The sequence below is a fragment of the Zophobas morio genome, unplaced genomic scaffold, assembly GCF_036711695.1.
Source record: "Zophobas morio isolate AGI-343-1 ecotype UQ-CSIRO unplaced genomic scaffold, CSIRO_AGI_Zmor_V1 ptg000008l, whole genome shotgun sequence".
Lineage (NCBI taxonomy): Eukaryota > Metazoa > Arthropoda > Insecta > Coleoptera > Tenebrionidae > Zophobas > Zophobas morio.
This window is the reverse complement of record NW_026972113.1, coordinates 13267351-13291400: the sequence shown is the minus strand read 5'-3', so window position 1 is coordinate 13291400 and position 24050 is coordinate 13267351. Positions and strand designations below refer to the sequence as shown.

Below are 24050 nucleotides of genomic sequence, written 5' to 3'. Positions count from 1 at the left end.
AATAATGAAAAAACTTTCAGAGTTTAAAAAATATATATTTGTAGTCACTGCTACACGTGTTTCGGTACACAGTACCGTCTTCAGGCAGAAGAGAACAGTTTCTCTTCTGCCTGAAGACGGTACTGTGTACCGAAACACGTGTAGCAGTGACTACAAATATATATTTTTTAAACTCTGAAAGTTTTTTCATTATTATTAAAATTGGTCGAAAGATGTTGGAAAGCAAAATAATTCCTGTCCGGACCATCGTTACTCACGAACGAAAGTGACCATTATTTTATGGGAACAACCACCTGCTAAATCTTCTCCGACAAATTCGAGAGAACTGGTGTGAGCCATAAATATTTCTTACCAAATGTAATAACTACTGTCCGTCCCGTTATTGTCAATAAAATTTTATGGAGTAAAATGTAAATTTCGTTGTAGTTTGAGCCTACCTACAAATTCTGCCCTTGAAGGATTTGGACCGCCTTCTTCGGTGAGGGCAGGCAAAAACGATCCGCCCATAGGCTCAAAACATTTGCGTGCGATTGTACATGGACCTGTCGCTCGCTTAATTACGAAGAATTTAAGCTTCTTGAAATATTGCTCGATGAAAGGTCGACGTTCGAATTTCGTCCGCAATTTTCGCTAATTTCCCTCGGCTAGTAAGAACCCTCCTAAAATTAAACACCCAAACATCTCGTTTTATTCGTTACCAAACCCTAATTTTCCTCTAATCACCCAACCGTTTCAAACACATCAAATCCCTTTCAGACGTAGATACGGCGTAAAACCTCCGAGAAAAGTGGTTTATAATAACCCAACATTAATATTCATCGACAGTAACGGCTCCTTATTAATTCAATATTTTGTTTATGTACCTCCGGGCTGAACTCGAGTCGCTCGTTTTGGATTTAATTATCTCAGAAGAGAATGAGCGTTTGGGAATTTTATTATGCAAATATTTCGTGTTGTAAACATATTACAGAAAAAGATGTGTTTTATACTTTAATCAAATTCCGGATTCATCGCCGGGAAATTATTAGCTCGAGTTATTCGAATTGCGTCACGGCTCCCTTTTTTATTCTCGGGCTCGCAGACGTTCGGTGACGTCTGGCGTCGCGACGAAATTCAATTGCACAAGCTGAGTCGGCGAAACTTGACGCTGCTGAGTAAGACAAATAATGCGCGGTAATTCAATACAAACTTCCCAAATTCCCAGCAACAGGTTTAAGTTTTAAATCAAACGGCTCGCCTTTGTGAAATATTTTCGGCGGGTCTTTGGATTAATTGTTTCAAACTCGGCGGAATTATTTCGTGGGGAAAATTACAAAGACCGTGGTAGCGCGAGTTTGATTTTTAAATGAAATCCTGCTCTAGTTTCGGGCGATCCGACAGTCGTTGCGGAAAATAACAACATCGTTCTCTCCCGGATGCCGCTTGTAACCCGGAAAGGGGATTGAACCCAAGTTTAAACATATTCTTGTATGGTTAAACCCCCCCGATAGTTTGAGCAAAGTTTTGTAACAATGTTGCGAAAGATCCCGCTGTGTATTGCACACAATACGATAATTCCTGCCGAGCTCTATCCAAGTATTAATTGAGAAGTTGGCCGGGGTGGTTTTTTGCGGGTTGAGGCGAAACGGCGGGGGTGGACAACACGCCGGATTTTTTTGAGGTGTTGTATTTCGAGGTAGGTAACCGGGGGAGGTTGTTAGTTTGTTCTCTTTTGTCGAAACTTTCGGTTTAATTATTTAGAGGTTTGGTTTATGATGTGCTCGTTTGCGAAATTCATGCGAAAGGGTCTGCTATTGTTGAGTGTTGTTGCGCTGTATCTAACAAGAGTTTTGTTACGTGAATTATGGACGAACTTGAATTTTCTTTCGGGGTATTATAACGCAGTGTGTGTGGGAATATTAATTCGGCATTAAGCTTTGGTGATTGCTTTCAAATTGATCTGTGAATAATTGCTCGCTTGTTCCAATAAGATTATAGACGTAAGTATTGAATTATTAAATCCCATCAAACTACCATCTCTAGACACCCAGCGGCGATAATAGAAATCTCAGGTTTCGGGCTAACGCCGCCTAAATATTTAAACAATTGTCAGAAATTCTGTACGAGATCCACTCGCTTCAGGTTTAATTGCCCGAAAGCTATGATAAATCATGGAGAAACGAAAATAGACGTCGAAAGACATAAAACCTTAATTATCTCGGATTGCTTCCCCGATACGTTACAAAGCGGTTTCAATTTTCTCGCAGAGATCTTGTCCGCTTTAATACAGATCAATTTATCTGCGATCGCTTAAAATTAGTCGCCCCGGATTATCGGCGTTGTTTCGCCGAAAAATCCCCCCGATCCACTTAATAGAGCAGTTTTCTACTTTATCGACTCGCATAAAAAGGGGTTTCGCCCCAAAAAAGCAACTTTCATGTAAACAAGATAGACGCGGTGTTTTTGTCCGGAAAGTTTGCAGCGAACTTTTTGCGCCAATAAATTCGGCTTTTTCGGGAATCTTCGGTTCGGGGGTGCCTTCACCTTTTCCTAATTAATTAATTAAAGTGTTCATTAACACGAATATTGCGCTCGGTTTTAGTTGCGAGCGATGACGCTTTTAATGGGATTTAACTAATTAAAGGTAAACAGTGCGCAATAAAATGGCGCTCGATTTTTGTTTCCAGAATCCGGTCTAATGCGTGTTTTGAATGGCCGACTTCGGTTTTCGGTTTTGTTTGAGTTTTGAAACGGTAAATATTGAGTTTTTAAAAATTTCGCGGATTTGTGCCCACGGGCGAAATCGAGAGCTCTAAATAATTTCGGCAGTTTATTCCACGACGTACTCTCCAGGCTTGCCAACTTCGAAAGAATACTTCGCGCATAAACAACTAAGGTAAAGAGGAAAACTTAGAAACTTTGCATTTTATACAAGATCCTAACAAGGGCTAATGGCTGCTAATGATCTTGACGGAACTATATTACGAAACTTGATAATTAGTCTTATAGGCACTTTATTTTGGCTGCTACACCTACAAGGTAGAAAACTTCCGACGAATTTCGCGCGTTACTTCGTTAATTAAACTTGGACGGCCGATTTCACCGGAGAGTGATCATATTTATTATGATCCGGAGGTGAACTAAGTTAAATTGTGTTCGAGAGACGAGAAACAGGTAAAAGGGAAAAAGATGTATCGGCGAAATGCCAATTGCAGGTGCTTTCAAATGTCGGAGTCAAATGGAATTGATTGATAACGCGGCCGAAGATAAATTGTTGACAGAAAACGAGTCGAAAAAATCGACGAAACTCGAGAAAACGACAATTTTGAAATAATTGTAATTGTGTTGGAAGAATTACCTGTCTAAGGTTGAAACCAATTCACACTAAAGCTGAACAATAACATAGTTTTCATTACTTTTTATCGTATAATGAACATGCAGTTTTTTGTTTATGGTTACTGCCGGTGGTAATTACTAATAAAAAGCAACTATGAATAGTCACCGTCGCCATGGAAGCATAACATTAAGCAATTGTTTAATGGTCATAAAAATTAGAACAACGATAAAATTTATCGCCGGAATAGCGATAAGAGGCTGCCGAACATAGAGATCTCAGACTGGAGAGACGTTAGAGAGAGAGGGTACGGTGACCATTTGAGAGGTCCGAATCGGTAGGCAAAACACAGCGACTTCCAGTTAAAATTTACTTTTAATTATTCGCTTCCCAGTGTGTGTGGCGTGTCTGTGCAGTTCTAAAGTGCTTGTTTTCTTACAATCGCAATAATAACAATCATATTCACGATGGTTACATCTTGTTGTGCATTTGGATGCGAGGAGCGGCATCACAAAGGCTGTAATATTTCATTTCATCGGTGAGATATCTGCGGAATAATGTTTTCTTACAATCTTTATTTCATTTAATTTCAGTTTTCCGACTAATCTGTTGCTAAGAAAGCAATGGATTGTTGCACTTAAACGAGATAAATTTGTTCCGACGTCTGCATCAAGAGTGTGTAGCAAACATTTTAAAAATGAGGACTTTCGGCAGTTAACAAATTCTGTTAATCCCACACAACAACTGAGAATTTTAAAAAAGGACGCAGTACCATCCATTTTCAATTTTCCAAAACATTTAAAAAAAAATGAAACAAGACCTAGAAAACTGATTAAGAGAAATTTAACCACGAGCGACTCTTGCACAAGGTATAAAAAATGAAGAAAAAAATTACAAAAAATATTCTCATAAATCATTTACTAATTTCAATTTAATTTATTAGAACTTTCACGTCTGAACCGAAACCCACCCAAAATGAGAACGCTACTCCATCCACTTCACGGTAGTAATAGAATCTTTTTTTTAATTTGTAGTAGTAATAAGACTGTTATGATAGATCTGATAAATTGAAGCAAAGGAGAAGAGAACCAGCGCGTTTAGGAGATTTTCGAGAATCTGATCTGAAATTACAGTCAAAGCAAAAATTGTACTGGCATGTTTCGCATAAACTTATTAAAAAACAAAGGGCTATGATCAAATATCTGCGTAATCAAAGTTATAGATTGAAGAAAACAATTAATACCATGAGAGATGTGATAGACCATTTAAAACACTCGAACAAAATATCGGACAACTGTTTTTCGGCTTTACAGGTTTTTATTTATTGAATTTTGCTAGTTAGTTGGTAGAGAAGTATAGATTTAAAACACACCTGCTATTTTTAGTGTTTGTTGGGTAAAATTCATAGATAGGTAATGTAGAGAATGGAAAGTAGCCATGCTTGCATTTTTTAGAAGAAACATTATTTTCAGATTTACGCTATAATTTTATTGTTTGCTGGAACAACTTTTGAATTTCTATCTTTTTTTTAGGATTGCTTACCTACTAGCCAACATCAAATGCTCCTAAAACAATTGAAGTTATCGTCCACTCGACAATTTCCAGAAGAACTGCGTATTTTTGCACTAACTTTAAACTTTTATTCCAGTTCCGCATATAATTATGTGCGGAATATTTTTGCCAAGTCTTTACCACATCCTAAAACTTTGCAAAAGTGGTATCGCGCCGTAGATGGTTCACCAGGTTATACGCAAGAATCGTTACGAGCTATTACACTTAAAGTAGATGAAATGGCTAAAGAAAATAAAAAACTTTTAGTCGGTCTTATTATGGACGAAATGGCAATTAAAAAACATGTTCAGTGGAATGGTCAGCGTCAAGTCGGCTACGTGGATTTGGGTATTCAATCATCTAATATCGATACTGATTCTCTACCGGAAGCCAAAGATGCTTTGGTATTTTTGTTAGTGGCCATTAACAGTAGGTGGAAAATTCCGATTGCGTACTTCTTAATCAATGGTTTGTCGGGAAAAGAAAAGTCCAATATGGTTAATAAAAGTATAGAAATAGTACATGGCACTGGAGCTGTCGTGGTTTCATAACGTTCGATGGTGCTGCGGCTAATATGACAATGTCAAAAGAATTAGGTGCAAATCTGTCACGAAATAATTTGAAATCCTACTTTCAGAATCCTGTAACACATGATCCCATATTCGTTTTTATTGATATGTGCCACGTCATAAAGCTCCTTAGAAATGCACTTGGTGACTGGGGTTATTTTTTAGATGACAACAATAATTACATAAAATGGAGTTTTTTCAAAAGTTTAGTAGCGTTCCAAGAAAGTTCTGGTTTACATGCTGGCACAAAATTAAGGCAAGAACATATAAATTATTCCAAAAATATCATGAAAGTAAAACTAGCTGTCCAAACATTTAGTAACAGCGTGGCAGATGCTTTGGACTATTGTAATAAAGGACTGAAGTTGCCGGAGTTTTATGATTCCGAACATACGTCCAAATTCTGTCGAATAATTAACAATTTATTTGATATTCTTAATGTTAGAAATGCTTTGAGCAAACAGAATTATAAGAAACCACTTTCAAAAAGCAACGCAGAATTTGTCTTTAACTTTTTCGAAGAAGCAAGACAATACATCTCAACCATAAAAACAGCGAATGATTGCTTAATGTTGGATAGTCGAAGAAAAACGGGATTTATTGGACTGTTAGTCAACATGCAAAGTACCGAGGGAATACTTAATTATCATGTACAAAACAAAACAAATTTAGAATATTTCTTAACTTATAAAGTAAGCCAAGACCACTTGGAATTATTTTTTTCCAATATACGTTCAAGAGGTGGATTTACAAACAATCCTACAGCCATTCAGTTCCAAGCAGCTTACAAGAAACTTTTAGTTCACACTGAATTAAAAAGCTCCGAGGCAGCAAATTGCCTAGCTCAGGACGACACTAGCATTCTAAAAATTACTAGTGCCTCAAAAAAAGTTGAACTAGAAAATGTTATAGACGGAATACTGAACGAGAATGATATCCATGAAGTTGATGAGCAAGAACCATTCCTAAATTTTTCCTTCTCTTCATACATAACTGATGTTGTGGAATATATAGCTGGCTTCGTCGTACGAAGATTATTACGAGCATTGGATTGTAAAATTTGTTCATCTGCTTTGACTAATAATGAGTCCTTTTCGGCACTGCTAAATTTAAAAAATAGAGGTGGACTTACAAAGCCATCAGTTGATGTTGTCAAAGTTTGTAAGATAGCTGAAACCACTTTCAGAACTATGAAATATAATATTTCAGGGAATGTTATTAATATTCTTATAATTAAAACCATTAGATTACTAAATTTCAGAAATATGTTTAATGTCTTAAATGACCACATTTTAGATCAAGATCCACTTAACAATCATGTAGTGCAGTTGGTTTATGTAATTTTACGTACTTTTTTTATTATTAGACTGAATTATGAAAACAGCAGAAATAATCAAGTTCCTAATAAAATCAGGCAGGTATACACAAAATTAATTTTGTTCAAAAATCAATAAATGGTGTGTTTATATTCATTTTGTATTGTATGTATTACAGTTTCCTACAAAATAAAAAAAAACGACAATAAAGTTGAATTTTAAAATTATTTTTACATGATCTCCTATTTAACTCAACGGCACCGAAGCTCGTTCTTGCCTACCGATGCGTGTTGGCCTTGTCTAACAACACTCACTGTAGATATGTTTATTTCTCTCTCTAGTTGTCACCGCATGCGAGCGGTATTACGCGCCTCAACATTCCATCCATTAGTTCTTAGATCATTGCTGCCGAATGACCACGTATTAAGCATCTCTTTCCTGCGTAAAAAGATTTCAATTAAAGATTATTATTTCACTAGGAATTAACATACCAGAAGCCTAAGCGATCGGTTCGCTAGTTCGAAAATTCTCTACTGAAAAACTTAGTACACTTCAGACACGGACCTCTAAATAGCGACAACTTGCATTTCCGTGTTCAACGAGCAACGAGCCGCCTTACAAACATAAAATCTTTATGTCGTGAAAATCAATTTCAAACCGAACATTCTTATTACTAATAAAGATGGTAATAAAGAGAAACATTAACGTTCGATTTGTCATTCAATGAGCATTTTGGCGATAAAAGGTGCCTATAAAAGGCACCAGGTCGATTAAAAACCAAGAATAAGAAATGGCACTGAAAGAAGTGGTGGTAGTTTTGTTTTTCGTTTCATTGGTAAGTAGATTCCGTTGTTGTTTTTTCTTCAACTGAAAATTCCGAAGGTGTCGGATTTGCCTTCATGGTCGGCCGGTGAAGACACAGATCCGAAGGTTGCTGATCCACCAGAAGAGGAAAACAACACTGAAAAACCAGAGTCGGAAGAACCATCGAACCCAGACGAAGAACCGGCGAAAATTAGTCCTGAAGCTTCGGATGATGGAAGTGTAGAAACAACGACAATTATTAAAAAAGGGAGTAAAAATTCACTGTGGACATTTGTTGCTAATTTGATTGGATCCATTTTATAAAAAATGTGAATAAAGTAAAGGAAACGGTCATAATTGTAGTTTGATGGTTTTAAGGCAAAATTGCGCAAAATTTTCCAGGAATTTCCGACGCAAACTAACAAAAGTACGTTTTCATGATTCACAAGTGATAATAAATACGAATTATTAGTTTTGTGGCATAAACAATATGTAAATGTCAAAAAATAGCAAATAAAAGTGCATTAATATTAGTGAATTATGCGTCCTTCAGTCCACGGTTAGCCGATAAAGGCGAGTATAAAAACCACCCAAGGTACACAAAAATCAAACCAAGAGTAGCCATGGCATTGCGAATAGCGGCGATTTTGTTGTTGGTTGTGGTAAGTAATTAAATTTTCTGTCATTTTGATTTATTTTCTAAATTGAACTTTCGCGAGGTGTGGGATTTGGGTTTGAGTTCAGCACAAGAATCTACCACAGAAAAAGACGAAACAACGACCACAACTACCACTGAACAGCCTGATCCAGAGTCTACAACGACCACTGGAAATGAAGAAACCACAGCACCAACAGTGAAAACTACCACACCAGATTTTTTCCATAAAATATTTGGGTGAGCAAGAGCTTAAAGATTCCAAGGAAGCAGCAGCTAAAAGAGCTAGTGTCGATATATTCACCTGTATATTATTTAATTGGAATTTAATTTTTCTTTGGAGTAATATATTTTGCGGTTAACGTTTGCTAAAAAGCAAAGGTGTAAATTTAGCATCTCATTTCCTAAACTTATATTATGCGTATCCATGAAGTAATCGACCATCAAAGAAGAAGTAGCAGTATTATTGTTGGATTACTCCAATTAGCAGAAGATTCCAAACAGTGTTATAAATGACAAGAATCACACCGCTGCCACCAATCTGATTTTAATACTGAAAATTTAAAAATGTTTCTATTCGGTAAACTTGGTGTCGTCGATCCCAAAAGTCACTAAGAAGTGATTCTAAAGTTTCTACATTCTATGAAATATTAAAAAAAAACTCAAAAATTTAAATCAATATAAAAATTCTATATTGTCGGACAAAACACTTAACTAATTAGAAAAACACAAATCCCTAAAAAAACAACTTTCTAAATACACAATTAAATAACAGATAATCAAATTTTAAATTTTTGTATATTAAAGGAATCTGCAAAATTTTCAAAACTATCCAGAAAAATGATTAAAATTAGAACAATCGATCGAAAATTGAAAATTAAAATATTATTTCAAGATTTAAACAAAAATCCAAAAAATCGACTGAAAATTTATGTCAAATTATAGGTAATCTTTCGCCAGTTACAAAGCTGAAATCGCCTTCACGATATCCATTCCAATAAACACGAAAAGTGAATTAAAAATTTTCAAACATTTTTCAAAAAATTGGTTCTGATTTATTCAATCGACTGAAAATTGGTGTCGGATTGTAGATAATTTTCTGCCAACTATAAATCTGCAATCGTCTTCACGGTCTATTGAAATAAAAGTAAAATATGATTCGAACATTTTCAAAAAATTTTTTAATAAAATGGTTCAAATTGGTTCAATCGACCGAAAATTGGTGTCAAATTCTAGATAATCTTCCACCAGTTATAAATCTGAAATCGCCTTCACGATATCTGTTGCAATAAACAGGAAAAGTGAATTCAAAATTTTCAAAAATTGTCATTGTTTGCTTATAAAAGACTCCCTAGGAAAAAGTTAAACTTAGCCCCGCCCACCCACCCTTTCTCTCATTTATTTCATGTGAAATGAGAAATAAATCTTATAGCAGATAGTATAACAAAAAAGTTACGAATAGCAAAAATATATGATTCCAAAATTTTTAAAAATTGTGCAAAAAAATGGGTAAAATTGGTTCAAGTGACTAAAAATTGGTGTCAAATTGTAGATAATCGTTCGCCAATTATAAATCTGAAATCGCCTTCACGGTATCTATTGAAATAAAAGTAAAATATGATTCCAAAATTTTCAAAAATTTTCCAAAATAAAATAGTTATAATTGGTTCAAGGGATTGAAAATTGGTGCGAAATTGTAGATAATATTCCGCCAGTTATAAATCTGAAATTGCCTTCACCACATTTATTGAAATACAAGTAAAATATGATTCGAAAATTGTCCAAAATTTAAAAAAAAATGGTTAAAATTGGTTCAACCGACTGAAAATTGATGTCAAATTGTTGATAATCTTCCGCCAGTTATAAACCTGAAATCGCCTTTACGATATCTATTAAAATAAAAGTAAAATATGATTATAAAATTTTCAAAAATTATCCAAAAAAGTGATTAAAATTTGTTCAATCGACCGAAAATTGGTGTCAAATTGTAGAAAATCTTCCGACAGTTATTATAAATTTGAAATCGCCTTCACGACGCCTATTGATATAAAAGTAAAATATTATTTCAAGATTTAAACAAAAATCCAAAAAATCGACTGAAAATTTGTGTCAAATTATAGATAATCTTTCGCCAGTTACAAAGCTGAAATCGCCTCACGATATCCATTCCAATAAACACGAAAACTGAATTAAAAATTTTCAAACATTTTTCAAAAAAATGGTTCTGATTTATTCAATCGACTGAAAATTGGTGTCGGATTGTTGATAATCTTCTGCCAACTATAAATCTGAAATCGTCTTCACGGTGTCTATTGAAATAAAAGTAAAATATGATTCGAACATTTTCAATTTTTTTTTTTTAAATAAAATGGTTCAAATTGGTTCAATCGACCGAAAATTGGTGTCAAATTGTAGATAATCTTCCACCAGTTAGAAATCTGAAATCTCCGTCACGATATCCGTTCCAATAAGCACGAAAATTGAATTCAAAATTTTCAAAAAAATTTACAAAAAATGGTTAAAATCGGTTCAATCGGCCGAAAATTGGTGTCAAATTGTAGATCATCTTCCATCAGTTACAAATCTGAAATCGCCATTGCTTGCTGATAAAAGATTCTGTATGAAAAAGTTAAACTTAGTCCTGCCCACCCACCCGTTCTCTCATTTATTTCATGTGAAATGAGAAATAATATCTTATAACAAATAGTATAACAAAAAACTTACGATTAGCAAAAATATTTGATTCCAAAATTTTTAAAAATTGTGCAAAAAAATGGGTAAAATTGGTTCAATCGACTAAAAATTGATGTCAAATTGTAGATAATCGTGCGCCAATTATAAATCTGAAATCACCTTCACGGTGCCTATTGAAATAAAAGTAAACCATGATTCCAAAATTTTCAAAAATTTTCCAAAATAAAATGGTTATACTCGTAATTGGTTCAAGGGATTAAAAATTGGTGTGAAATTGTAGATAATATTCCACCAGTTATAGATCTAAAATTGCCTGCACCACATCTATTGAAATACAAGTAAAATATGATTCGAAAATTGTCCAAAGTTTTCCAAAAAAATGATTAAAATTGGTTCAATCGACTGAAAATTGGTGTCAAATTGTTGATAATCTTCCGCCAGTTATAAACCTGAAATCGCCTTCACGATATCTATTAAAATAAGAGTAAAATATGATTATTAAATTTTCAAAAATTATCCAAAAAAGTGATTAAAATTTGTTCAATCGACCGAAAATTGGTTTCAAATTGCAAATAATCTTCCGACATTTATTATAAATCTGAAATCGCCTTCACGATATCTATTGATATAAAAGTAAAATATTATTTCAAAATTAAAAAAAAAATCCAAAAAAAAGGTTAAAATTGGTTCAATCGACTGAAAATTTGTGTCAAACTCTCGATCTTTCGCCAGTTACAAAGCTGAAATCGCCTTCACAATATCCATTCCAATAAACACGAAAACTGAATTAAAAATTTTCAAACACTTTTCAAAAAAATGGTTCTAATTTATTCAATCGACTGAAAATTGGTGTCGGATTGTAGATAATCTTCTGCCAACTATAAATCTGAAATCGTCTTCACGGTGTCTATTGAAATAAAAGTAAAATATGATTCGAACACTTTCAATTTTTTTTTTTTTTTTTTGAATAAAATGGTTCAAATTGGTTCAATCGACCGAAAATTGGTGTCAAATTGTAGATAATCTTCCACCAGTTAGAAATCTGAAATCGCCGTCACGATATCTATTCCAATAAACACGAAAATTGAATTCAAAATTATCAAAAAATGTTCCAAAAAATGGGTAAAATTGGTTCAAGTGACTAAAAATTGGTGTCAAATTGTAGATAATCGTCCGCTAATTATAAATCTGAAATCGCCTTCACGGTATCTATTGAAATAAAAGTAAAATATGATTCCAAAATGTTCAAAAATTTTCCAAAATAAAATGGTTATACTCGTAATTGGTTCAAGGGATTAAAAATTGGTGTGAAATTGTAGATAATATTCCGCCACTTATAAATCTAAAATTGCCTTCACCACATCTATTGAAATACAAGTAAAATATTATTCGAAAATTGTCCAAAATTTTCCAAAAAAATTATTAAAATAGGTTCAATCGACTGAAAATTGGTGTCAAATTGTCGATAATCTTCCGCCAGTTATAAATCTGAAATCGCCTTCACGATATCTATTAAAATAAAAGTAAAATATGATTATAAAATTTTCAAAAATTATCCAAAAAAGTGATTAAAATTTGTTCAATCGACCGAAAATTGGTGTCAAATTGTAGATAATCTTCTACCAGTTAGAAATCTGAAATCGCCGTCACGATATCTATTCCAATAAACACGAAAATTGAATCAAAATTTTCAAAAAATGTTCCAAAAAATGGATAAAATTGGTTCAAGTGACTAAAAATTTGAGTCAAATTGTAGATAATCGTCCGCTAATTATAAATCTGAAATCGCCTTCACGGTATCTATTGACATAAAAGTAAAATAAGATTCCAAAATTTTCAAAAATTTTCCAAAATTAAATGGTTATAATTGGTTCAAAGGACTGAAAATTTGTGTGAAATTGTAGATAATATTCCGCCAGTTATAAATCTGAATTGCCTTCACCACATCTAAAAATCTAAAATATGATTCGAAAATTGTCCAAAATGTTCCAAAAAAAAATGGTTAAAATTGGTTCAACCGACTGAAAATTGATGTCAAATTGTTGATAATCTTCTGCCAGTTATAAAGCTGAAATCGCTTTTGCGATATCTATTCAAATAAAAGAAAAATATGATTATAAAATTTTCAAAAATTATCGAAAAAAGTGCTTAAAATTGGTTCAATCGACCGAAAATTGGTGTCAAATTGTAAATAATCTTCCGACAGTTATTATAAATTTGAAATCGCATTCACGATATCTATTGATATAAAAGTAAAATATTATTTCAAAATTAAAAAAAATATCCAAAAAAAAAGGGTAAAATTGGTTCAATCGACTGAAAATTTGTGTCAAACTCTAGATCTTTCGCCAGTTACAAAGCTGAAATCGCCTTCACAATATCCATTCCGATAAACACGAAAACTAAATAAAAAATTTTCAAACACTTTTCAAAAAAATTATTCTAATTTATTCAATCGACTGAAAATTGGTGTCGGATTGTAGATAATCTTCTGCCAACTATAAATCTGAAATCGTCTTCACGGTGTCTATTGAAATAAAAGTAAAATATGATTCGAACACTTTCAATTTTTTTTTTTTAATAAAATGGTTCAAATTGGTTCAATCGACCGAAAATTGGTGTCAAATTGTAGATAATCTTCCACCAGGTAGAAATCTGAAATCACCATCACGATATCTATTCCAATAAACAGGACAATTGAATTCAAAATTTTCAAAAAATGTTCCAAAAACTCGGTAAAATTGGTTCAAGTGACTAAAAATTGGTGTCAAATTGTAGATAATCGTCCGCTAATTATAAATCTGAAATCGCTTTCACGGTATCTATTGACATAAAAGTAAAATATGATTCTAAAATTTTCAAAAATTTTCCAAAATTAAATGGTTATAATTGGTTCAAAGGATTGAAAATTTGTGTGAAATTGTAGATAATATTCCGCCAGTTATAAATCTGAAATTGCCTTCACCACATCTATTGAAATACAAGTAAAATATGATTCGAAAATTGTCCAAAAATTTCAAAAAAAAATTGTTAAAATTGGTTCAACCGACTGGAAATTGTTGTCAGATTGTTGATAATCTTCCGCTAGTTATAAACCTGAAATCGTTTTTACGATATCTATTCAAATAAAAGTAAAATATGATTATAAAATTTTCAAAAATTATCGAAAAAAGTGATTAGAATTGGTTCAATCGACCGAAAATTAATGTCAAATTGTAGATAATCTTTCCCCAGTTACAAAGCAGAAATCGCCTCCACGATATCCATTCCAATAAACAGGAAACGTGAATTAAAAATTTTCAAACATTTTTCAAAAAAATGGTTCTAATTTATTCAATCGACTGAAAATTGGTGTCGGATTGTAGATAGTCTTTTGCCAACTATAAATCTGCAATCGTCTACACGGTCTATTGAAATAAAAGTAAAATATGATTCGAACATTTTCAAACATTTTTTTAATAAAATGGTTCAAACTGGTTCAATCGACCGGCAATTGGTGTCAAATTGTAGATAGTCTTCCGCCAGTTAGAAATCTGGAATCTCCGTCACGATATACGTTCCAATAAACACGAAAATTGAATTCAAAATTTTCAAAAAATTTTACAAAAAATGGTTAAAATCGGTTCAATCGGCCGAAAATTGGTGTCAAATTGTAGATCATCTTCCATCAGTTACAAATCTGAAATCGCCATTGCTTGCTGATAAAAGATTCTGTATGAAAAACTTAAACTTAGCCCCGCCCACCCACCCGTTCTCTCATTTATTTCATGTGAAATGAGAAATAAATCTTATAGCAGATAGTATAACAAAAAAGTTAAAAATAGCAAAAATATATGATTCCAAAATTTTTAAAAATTGTGCAAAAAATGGGTAAAATTGGTTCAATCGACTAAAAATTAGTGTCAAATTGTAGATAATCGTCCACCAATCGTAAATCTGAAATCGCCCTCACGGTATCTATTGAAATAAACGTAAAATATGATTCCAAAATTTTCAAAAATTTTCCAAAATAAAATGGTTCTAATTGGTTCAAGGGATTGAAAATTGGTGTGAAATTGTAGAGAATATTCCGCCAGTTATAAATCTGAAATTGCCTTCACCACATCTATTGAAATACAAGTAAAATATGATTCGAAAATTGTCCAAAATTTTCCAAAAAAATGGTTAAAATTGGTTCAATCGACTGAAAATTGGTGTCAAATTGTGGATAATCTTCCGCCAGTTAGAAATCTGAAATCTCCATCACGATATCTGTTCCAATAAACACGAAAATTGAATTCAAAATTTTCAAAAAATTTTACAAAAAATGGTTAAAATCGGTTCAATCAGCCGAAAATTGGTGTCAAATTGCAGATAATCTTCCGCCAATTATAAATCTGAAATCGTCGTCACGATATCTGTTCCTACAAACACGAAAAGTGAATTCAAAATTCTCAACAATTTTCCAAAAAACTGGTTAGAATTGGTTTAATCGAACGAAAATTGCTGTCATTCTTATACAGAAATTATAAAAATTTTCGTTCTACAGTAACATTTTGTCTTTAGTGTTCACTAATTAAAAGTAGATATCAATATGGTGTATAATATCTAAGTACTTAGTATTTAGTATTTTTAATAAATGGGGTTTATTATCAACAAGGATGCGATTATAATTTGCTGTTACTTAGGTTTAGTTCCATTTGTTTAAATAAGTATTCGTCGTATTTTTAATCTAATTAATTTTTTAATTAAGCGTTTGAATAACAAAATTGACTGTATTCAACTTTCTGCTTCAAATTAACTTCACCATTCCACGATTAAACTCTCGCACATTTTTAACTTTTTTTTGTACAATATAAATATCAAAAATCGTGATATTACTCCATAAAAAACATATTTATCTCTCACATCTTAGAAAATTTATTATTTTTAGTTATAAATACTTACTACTATGTTATTTTCTTGTAATTGTTAATTAGTTGTTGACTGCACGCATTTTGTTACACTTTTCCCTGTAATTCAGTCCAACTTGTTGGAAAATAAAGGTTATTACTGTTATTATTATAATTACCGCAAGCTCCTTGCCAAAACCACAAACACCTGTCCACCTCCCAATCGACCTAATTAATTTCCAGACGACCTCCAAGGTGCATTTCCTCCTCATCCAGGTAAAATTTGCCGGTCCGGCGATCAAGAGCCTACTCTCGAAAATCTCTCCTCGTCGGCAAATAGACCCTCGCCGATATCCGAACGCGGATTGTCAATCAGTTGAAAAATGTCATGTGGTTGAATGGAATTCCTTTGAAATGCGTATCAAAGCAAAGGTTTGCTGTTTGAATTTCACAAGACTTGCAAATAACTTCTCGTCGACTTCTCATAATCGATAGCGCGAGGGCGCTTTTTAAACCGCTCCTGGCCGACGGGAATGGATTCTTTCCCTCGGCTGCCTTTCTTTTAACTTCCGCGGATCTAAGTGGTTATATTGTATAAAGTATTCAAGAACTAATATCGTAGAGGAGCCTTTGAAGGGGAAAACATGCGTGAATTCGGCCGGCCGGGAGCCGTACTTACAAAGGAGGGATTATTATTATTTGTTTTCGTTAAGGAACGGTATTATTTTAATAACTGGTGTGACTAAAAACCGCAAGCTGAAAGCTGACGGAAAAACGCCCCAAAGCCGGTGTTTGCGGTCCTCGTTTAGCTCGGCACATGATAAGATCGCCGTCAGATTCCCAATTATATTCCGAGCTTACAACACGTAACACTATTAAGCCTGCACCAGATCTTCCCATCGTCATATAATTACATGTTGGTCGCACTAAAGCTGACTTAATATAATCCCGACGTTGATTCACAGAGCACGCCGAAATTAGCGTCTATCAACCAGATCGACTCCGACCAATCCATCATTCGATCCTAATTGCGAAATCCACCCCGAACGGCGCAGTCGGTGGGATTCCGATAACACGAAAACATCATCTTCGTGACAGTTAGTGCAAAACCCCCACCCGAAAACGCCACTTTTTGCCGCCTCCTTATGCCGAATTGATTTTTATTCGAATGGGAACAATAGAACGACGCGTGCAATAAAAATAACCGTAAGAGGGTGAACGTGTCGGAAGTTTGTGCATAGGGTAATTTTTTCCCGAGCCCGAGAGTAATTCTCCAAGTTTTTGCCACGATCGACCAAACTTTCCCGAAATGAGACTGCCGACGTTATTTTTCCCGTGAAAACATCAATAATTCCAATTGGATGGTCTCTCCGGGTGGACGCGGGCCGATACTCCAGAAGCACTCCCAGGACGTGCGCTAAAAATTTTATGGAGAATAATGAATTTTTCACGGGAATTCTCGATAGCGCGCAGGAACGCCGCCGTTAACGTGCATCGAGGAGCTGTGGACAATTATTCAGTCGCACTTTTTGGATTGGAAGCCCGTTAATCCCGTAATTCGGAACGGGAATATTCAACAGGTTCGCTGGATGGTGCGCGCGGAAACGGGGAAGTTCGCTGCACCCTGGAGGAATATCGTACTTGTGTATAATGATCTGCGGTTTATTTGTTCAACGCGAGCTTCGGTTCCGGTTTTCTGTACGAGTGTTGCATAAATGGCGCAGTCGGTGGGATGGAAATCGACGCGATTCGTCTATCCCGGACTCTTTATCTGATTAACCAGCCATCTTCGGGGCTTTTATCCCGTCGCTATTCACGGGATTAATTAAGACGTTAGGTAAAAAATCGTCTGTCGAGATTAGTTTTAGTATAAAATGGCCACTTACGTAATAAGGATGCCCCGGAGTCGAGTAGAATGGCGCAATTTCGGGATCTCTAGCTCAGCACTACTAGAATATTCATAGCAAAGTGAATTAGTAAATCGAATAAGATTTGCAAGTCTACAAGAGATTATAAAGTTGGGCTATTACGAGGATAATATCAGTGGCTTCATTAATTAGCTGTCAAAGTGCTAGAAATTCGTCGCCGTTTGACTGTATTTATGACAAGTTAATGCTGTCGGAGTGGCGTTTTTACGTTTGCACTCGCAACCGGCACAAATCAAGGGAATTGCTCAAATAAAGATTTCCTCGGCAAGTGGATGTTTGTTATCTGAGTCGTAAATCGATTGCCGGCAATCAAACCACGAAAAGGTTTAATACCGACTGCACGAATCCATTGTCATCCGAAGAATGACAAGCGCCCCCGAGTATCTGCCGTACCTGCATCCATAAAAGGCAGCCCCTCCCCGACTTCCTCTCACTACGTAGTAAAGTAAACGTAAAGTGCATGACGTCAGTCATAAATTGCCAAAACGGCCATTAGATAGCTAGTTGATCACTTTTATGGCCCCTCCAGCATGCGGCAATTTTGTCGTTGTCTGTTCGAGGCGCTCCTAAAACCCCCTTTGTACGTATTAATTTCCGAGCGGCATTTCCTGCGATATTGTTATGAAAATATTTGTGTGTAATTTAGCTGTAGCGTTTCAACGAGCTCTTGTTGTTCTAGTACTGGCCACAATGGATCGGCGCGGCAATAGTTTTCCACGTGTGTTTGAGCGTGTCACTCCCGTCCGACGATAGCAATGTCCTGCACATCGGCGGCATCTTTCCCATCAACGGCAAGGGCGGATGGCAGGGGGGGCAGGCCTGCATGCCCGCCGCCAACCTCGCCCTGGAGGACGTCAACAGGAGGAAGGACCTCCTGCCCGGATACTTGCTCAAATTACACAGCAACGACAGCGAGGTGAGATACATAGTCGTCAAACGGTGAACAAGGCCGCGGTGCCAAAAAATTCTAGGAAAATAGTTATGGGCACAATATGAAAGCTTACGATTGCCATGTTTCAAAAATTGGTCGAAATTATAAAAAAATTTGAGATTTTTGTTTTCTTATAACCTCTATAAAGTAAAAACCAGTCGCAGAATTTTTTAATTGAACTTTTCAAATCTTCTGTTTTTCATTTGTTTTTCGTTAGTTTTTCGATTTGCAATTTTTCGTTTCTGTTCTTTTTAAAATATTTCAGGATTTTCAACTTTTGGATGTTTCAGTTTTTAGATTCTGCAATTTTTTGGCTTGCAATTTTTCATGTCTTCAATTTTTCGATTTGAAATTTGTGGGTTTTCATTTTTCGATTTTTCAACTTTTGGATTTTTTAATTTTTTGTTTTTTCAGTTTTTCATTTCTTCAATTTTTGATTTGCAATTATTTTTTCAATTTTACGATCTTAGAATTTCTTTAGATATTCGATTTTTGAGGGTTCTGATTCTATAATTTCTTCTTTTTCCTTCAATTTCAATTTCTCGTTTCTTTAATTTTTCGATTTGCAATTTTACAGGTTTTGATTTTTTTTGTTTCTTCAATTTTACGACAGGTTTTCATTTTTTAATTTTTCACTCTTGGATGTTCCAATTTTTAGATTTTGGAATTTTCGATTTGCAATTTGTTGTTCCTCCCTTATTTCTTCATTTTTTCAAATACAACAAATTTTTCAGGTTTTCAATTTTACCATTTTTGAATTTTTCTATTTTTCAATTATTACATTTTAAAACTTTCAAATTTGAGTTTTCAATTTTCCGATTTGTAATTTTTCTATTTTTAATTTTTTAAATGCTGGTTTTTAATTTTTCAATTTTTGAAATTTTCAATATTACGGTTTTTTGACTTTACAATTTTGACGATTCTATAATTTTTCGATTATACAATTTTTGAGATTTAAACTTTTCCGATTTTGCAGTTTTTCATTTTTTCAGTTTTTCAATTTCTTCCGAATTTTGAGTGTTTTGATTCTTCAACTTTTCGAATAAAAAAATGGAAACATTCCAAAACTATGAAATCAAAAATGAAAAAACGAAAAAGTATAAAATGAAAAATTGAAGAACTGAAAAATTCAAGCAAAAACAGGCAAATTTTTCAGTTCTTCAATTTTTAATTTTTTTTTATTCTTCAGATTTTCGATTTGCAACTTTTCGATTCGTTTGTAATTTTCATAATTTTTTTAATTACTCATTTGTTTTTTTGATGTTTCGATTTTAGTATTTTTTATTTTTTCAATTTTTGTTTTTCAATTCTTTGGTTTGCAATTTTTGAATTTTTCATTTTTCCTGTTTCTTCAATTTTTCGATTTGAAATTTCTCAAGTTTTCAATTTTTAATCTTCCGTTTTTCGTTTCTTTAAATTCTCGATTTACCACTTTTCGTTTTGGTGTTTTATTTTCTCTATTTTTACAATTTTTCGATTTTCAATGTTTCCATTTTATAATTTTTTATTTTTCAGTTTCAGTTTTTTCAATTTTTCAATTTGCAATTTTTCAATCTTTCATTTTTTTTGTTTCTCAACTCTTCGATGCAACTTTTGGATGTTTCACTTTTTAGACTTGCAATTTTTCATGTCTTCAATTTTTCGATTTGAGATTTGTAGATTTTCATTTTTTCGATTTTTCAACTTTTGGATTTTTTAATTATTTTGTTTTTTCAGCTTTAGATTTTTCAGTTTCATGATTTTTCAGTTTTTCGTTTCTTGAATTTTTTATTTGCAATTTATTATTTAGTTTTATTTTATATGCGATAATAATAATTTATTTTTTTTTATTTTTTCGACTTTACGATCTTAGAATTTCTTCAGATCTTCGCTTTTTGAGGGTTCTGATTTTATAATTTCTTCTTTTTCCTTCAATTTCAATTTCTCCAATTTCTCGTTTCTTTAATTTTTCGATTTGCAATTTTACAGGTTTTGATTTTTTTTTGTTTCTTCAATTTTACGACATGGGGTTTTCAGTTTTTCGATTAGCCAACTCTTGGATGTTTCAATTTTTAGATTTTGGAATTTTCGATTTGCAATTTGTTGTTCCTCCCTTATTTCTTAAATTTTTCAAATACAATAAATTTTTCAGGTTTTCAATTTTACCATCTTAGAATTTTTCTATTTTTCAATTATTACATTTTAAAAATTTTAATTTTGAGTTTTCAATTTTTCGATTTGTAATTTTCTGTTTTTAACTTTTCAAATGCTGGTTATTTAATTTTTCAATTTTTGAAAATTTCAATATTACGATTTTTTGACTTTACAACTTTAACGATTATACAATTTTTGAGATTTCCAATTTTTCGTGTCTTCGATTTGCAGTTTTCGATTTTCCACTTTTCCGATTTTGAAGTTTTTCATTTTTTCAGTTTTTCAATTTTTTCCGAATTTTTAGTGTTTTGATTCTTCAACTTTTCGAATAAAAAAAATGGAAACATTCCAAAACTATGAAAGTGTAAAAATCAAAAATGAAAAAACGAAAAAGTATAAAATGATAAATTGAAGAACTGAAAAATTCAAGTAAAAAAAGGCAAATTTTTCAGTCCTTCAATTTTTTATTTTTTTTTTTATTCTTCAGATTTTCGATTTGCAAATTTTCGAGTTTTCAGTTGTTCGATTTGCAACTTTTCGATTCGTTTGTAATTTTCATAATTTTTTTAATTACTCAATTGTTTTTTCGATGTTTCGATTTTTGAATTTTTCATTTTTCTTGTTTCTTCAATTTTTAATTTTTCAATTTTTCGCTTCTTTCATTAATCATTTCTTCAAATTCTCGATTTGCAACTTTTGATTTCGGCTTTTTATTTTCATTAGTTTTTTAATTACTCACTGCATTTTGGAATTTTTCATTTTTCCTGTTTCTTCAATTTTTCGATTTGAAATTTGTCAAGTTTTCGATTTTTAATTTTCCGTTTTTCCTTTCTTCAAATTCTCGATTTACAACTTTTCGTTCTTGTGGTATTTTCTTTATTTTTACAATTTTTCGATATTCAATGTTCCCACTTTATAATTTTTTATTTTTCAATTTCAGTTTTTTCGATTTGCAATTTTTCAATCTTTCATTTTTTCTTTGTTTCTCAACTCTTCTATGCAACTTTTGGATGTTTCAATTTTTAGACTTGCAATTTTTCATGTCTTCAATTTTTCGATTTGAAATTTTTGGGTTTTCAATTTTTCGATTTTTTAACACTTAGATTTTTTGTTTTTCAGTTTGATGATTTTTCAGTTTTTCGTTTCTTCAATGTTTGATTTGTAATTTTTCTAGCTTTCATAAATATGTAATAATAATTTTTTTTTCAATTTTACGATCTTAGAATTTCTTCAGATTTTCGATTTTTGGACGTTCTGATTTTATAATTTCTTGTTTTTCTTTGAATTTAATTTTTTTTCAATTTCTGGGTTCTTTAATTTTTCGATTTACTATTTTTCAATTTTTGATTTCTTTTTTCTTTCTTCAATTTTACGACATGCAACTTTTCGAGTTATCACTTTTAAATTTTTCATTTTTTCGATTTTCCAACTCGGCATTCTCAGTTTTTATGTTTTGAAGTTTTCGATTTGCAATTTTATGAGTTTTCAATTTTTCATTTCTTCATGTTTTCGATCTGCATTTTTAATTTTTCGATTTGTAATTCTTCTATTTTTAAATTTTCAATTTCTCGTTATTTAATTCTTCAATTTTTCGATTTTTCAATGTTACAGTTTTTCGACTTTACAATTTTGACGAATTCATCACCATTTTTGCAAAGACTCGAATGTCAATTTGAAGACATGCAGTGTAATACTAATAATAACAATGCCCTATTCCCATATTTTCGGGAAAATGGAGTGAGTCGTTTTTGATTTAATCAATACAATAAACTGCTTCGTTCATTAATTTTTTGAGTCACCCTGTATAAGTAATTCTAAAAACTATGAGTGCACTGATATTAAGCAAGATTGTGAGATGAAGACATACATTTTTTGGGAGAGGATAAACAAAAAAAATTACCCTTAACACGTTTGTAAGATTTTGGAACAAAATTTTGATCTTTTTTTCCAAAAATCTGAATGGTGAAAACTTAACACGGATTCATAGATCACACGTGCATGAGTATCTTATTGTAGCTCATAGCTGACGCTTTACCAGGGAGTTTTTCGAGCATTGTCAGCGCCGACTATAGGCCGCAAAATTTTATTAGTATGCAAAACAGTCTAGTTCTCGGCGTATAAATTCTTAATTGTGGAAACAGCTGGCTCCTGCGCCAGACGGCGCTTCGGTCCACTTTATTGTTTTTATTTCGATCTTGACGAAGACGAATGCGATTTTCCCTCTTTCGTTTTATGATCTCTGGAAACTGCACATGCAGCAGAATCTATTTTTAGTGCGCCCCTCTTACCGACAGGGTTGTTTGTCTGCCCCGAACTTCCCTCGCGCGATTTATACGACGACGGTCTTAGGAAAAAACAAGCAGGTGGAGGTAATAGCCGAGAATATCAACTTCAAAGAACGACTTTTATTTGTAGCGATGTAACTAAACACGAAGCGAGGAGTTTCGGACCGGACCGCAATTTATTATTTGTTTTCGAGAAAGTTTATCTTGGCGCTCTCGGTAGTGCCAGGAGGGCAATTATTGAAAAACACACTCCGATAATGACTTTTATTTTGTCGTTATGTTTTTACGCAATTCGCTCGGACGTATTTTATGGAGCTGCCGGGAAGTCGATTAAATATTATTACGGTGGGTGGAGAAGCTGAAATTACGCAACGATTCCATCATCACGGAGACACATATAGTGTAATACCCCGAACTCCGGTTCAAATTTCGAACACGATTAACATTCCATATGGTTGTAGAAGTTTTCAGTTGGGGTGCACGAGGGCGCATTATCATCCCCTCTGCGAATCGCTAAATACCAACAATAAACCGATATCGTCCGTTGTCCCATCCGCCGTATTTATAGTTCGAAACCCTCTTTCATAACACCATCAGCAGACAGGATGCTGACGAGGGTTCACGTGTTAATTTAGCCCTGAATACCCGTCACGATGAGGTTATTTATATCGCGGCAGCTAAATGGGCCGTTTAAAGGTCCTTATTTCCCAAACACGAGCAAAGGTGTCTAGATAATAATTCCAGCGAAAAAAGAACATCCCCGAGACACTAAATCGTGCGTGATCTCTCGATGCCACAAAGCCGGACCGATTCAGATCAATAAAAAATTTAATGTTTCCTCTCGTATCGGTCGCGGTAATCCTATTTCTTGTTTTCGCGAAAAGTTCGTCGGGAGATTAAGTTCGTGTCATTTTTTCCCTCGCCGGAATCCCGGATTTCGGAGGCGCTCTATATTTTTGCATCGAGGTAAAGGTTTTGTTGTAAAAGTTTTTAGTGCTGC

General features: G+C 33.4%; 1 protein-coding gene and 1 long non-coding RNA gene across 3 annotated transcripts in view; both read left to right on the top strand.

Moving 5' to 3' along the window:
- Gaba-b-r1 (metabotropic GABA-B receptor subtype 1) overlaps positions 1-24050 on the top strand; it is a 237871-nt gene that overhangs the window by 96078 nt on the left and 117743 nt on the right. For both annotated transcript variants that reach the window (XM_064050983.1, XM_064050982.1), the window contains exon 2: positions 18381-18617. In XM_064050983.1, coding sequence (XP_063907053.1) covers positions 18381-18617 — 237 coding nt within the window. The remainder of the gene's footprint in view (positions 1-18380; positions 18618-24050) is intronic.
- LOC135124884 (uncharacterized) lies at positions 8122-8596 on the top strand. The gene is made up of 2 exons (XR_010279840.1): positions 8122-8215; positions 8273-8596. It is a non-coding gene; the product is annotated as an uncharacterized LOC135124884 (long non-coding RNA).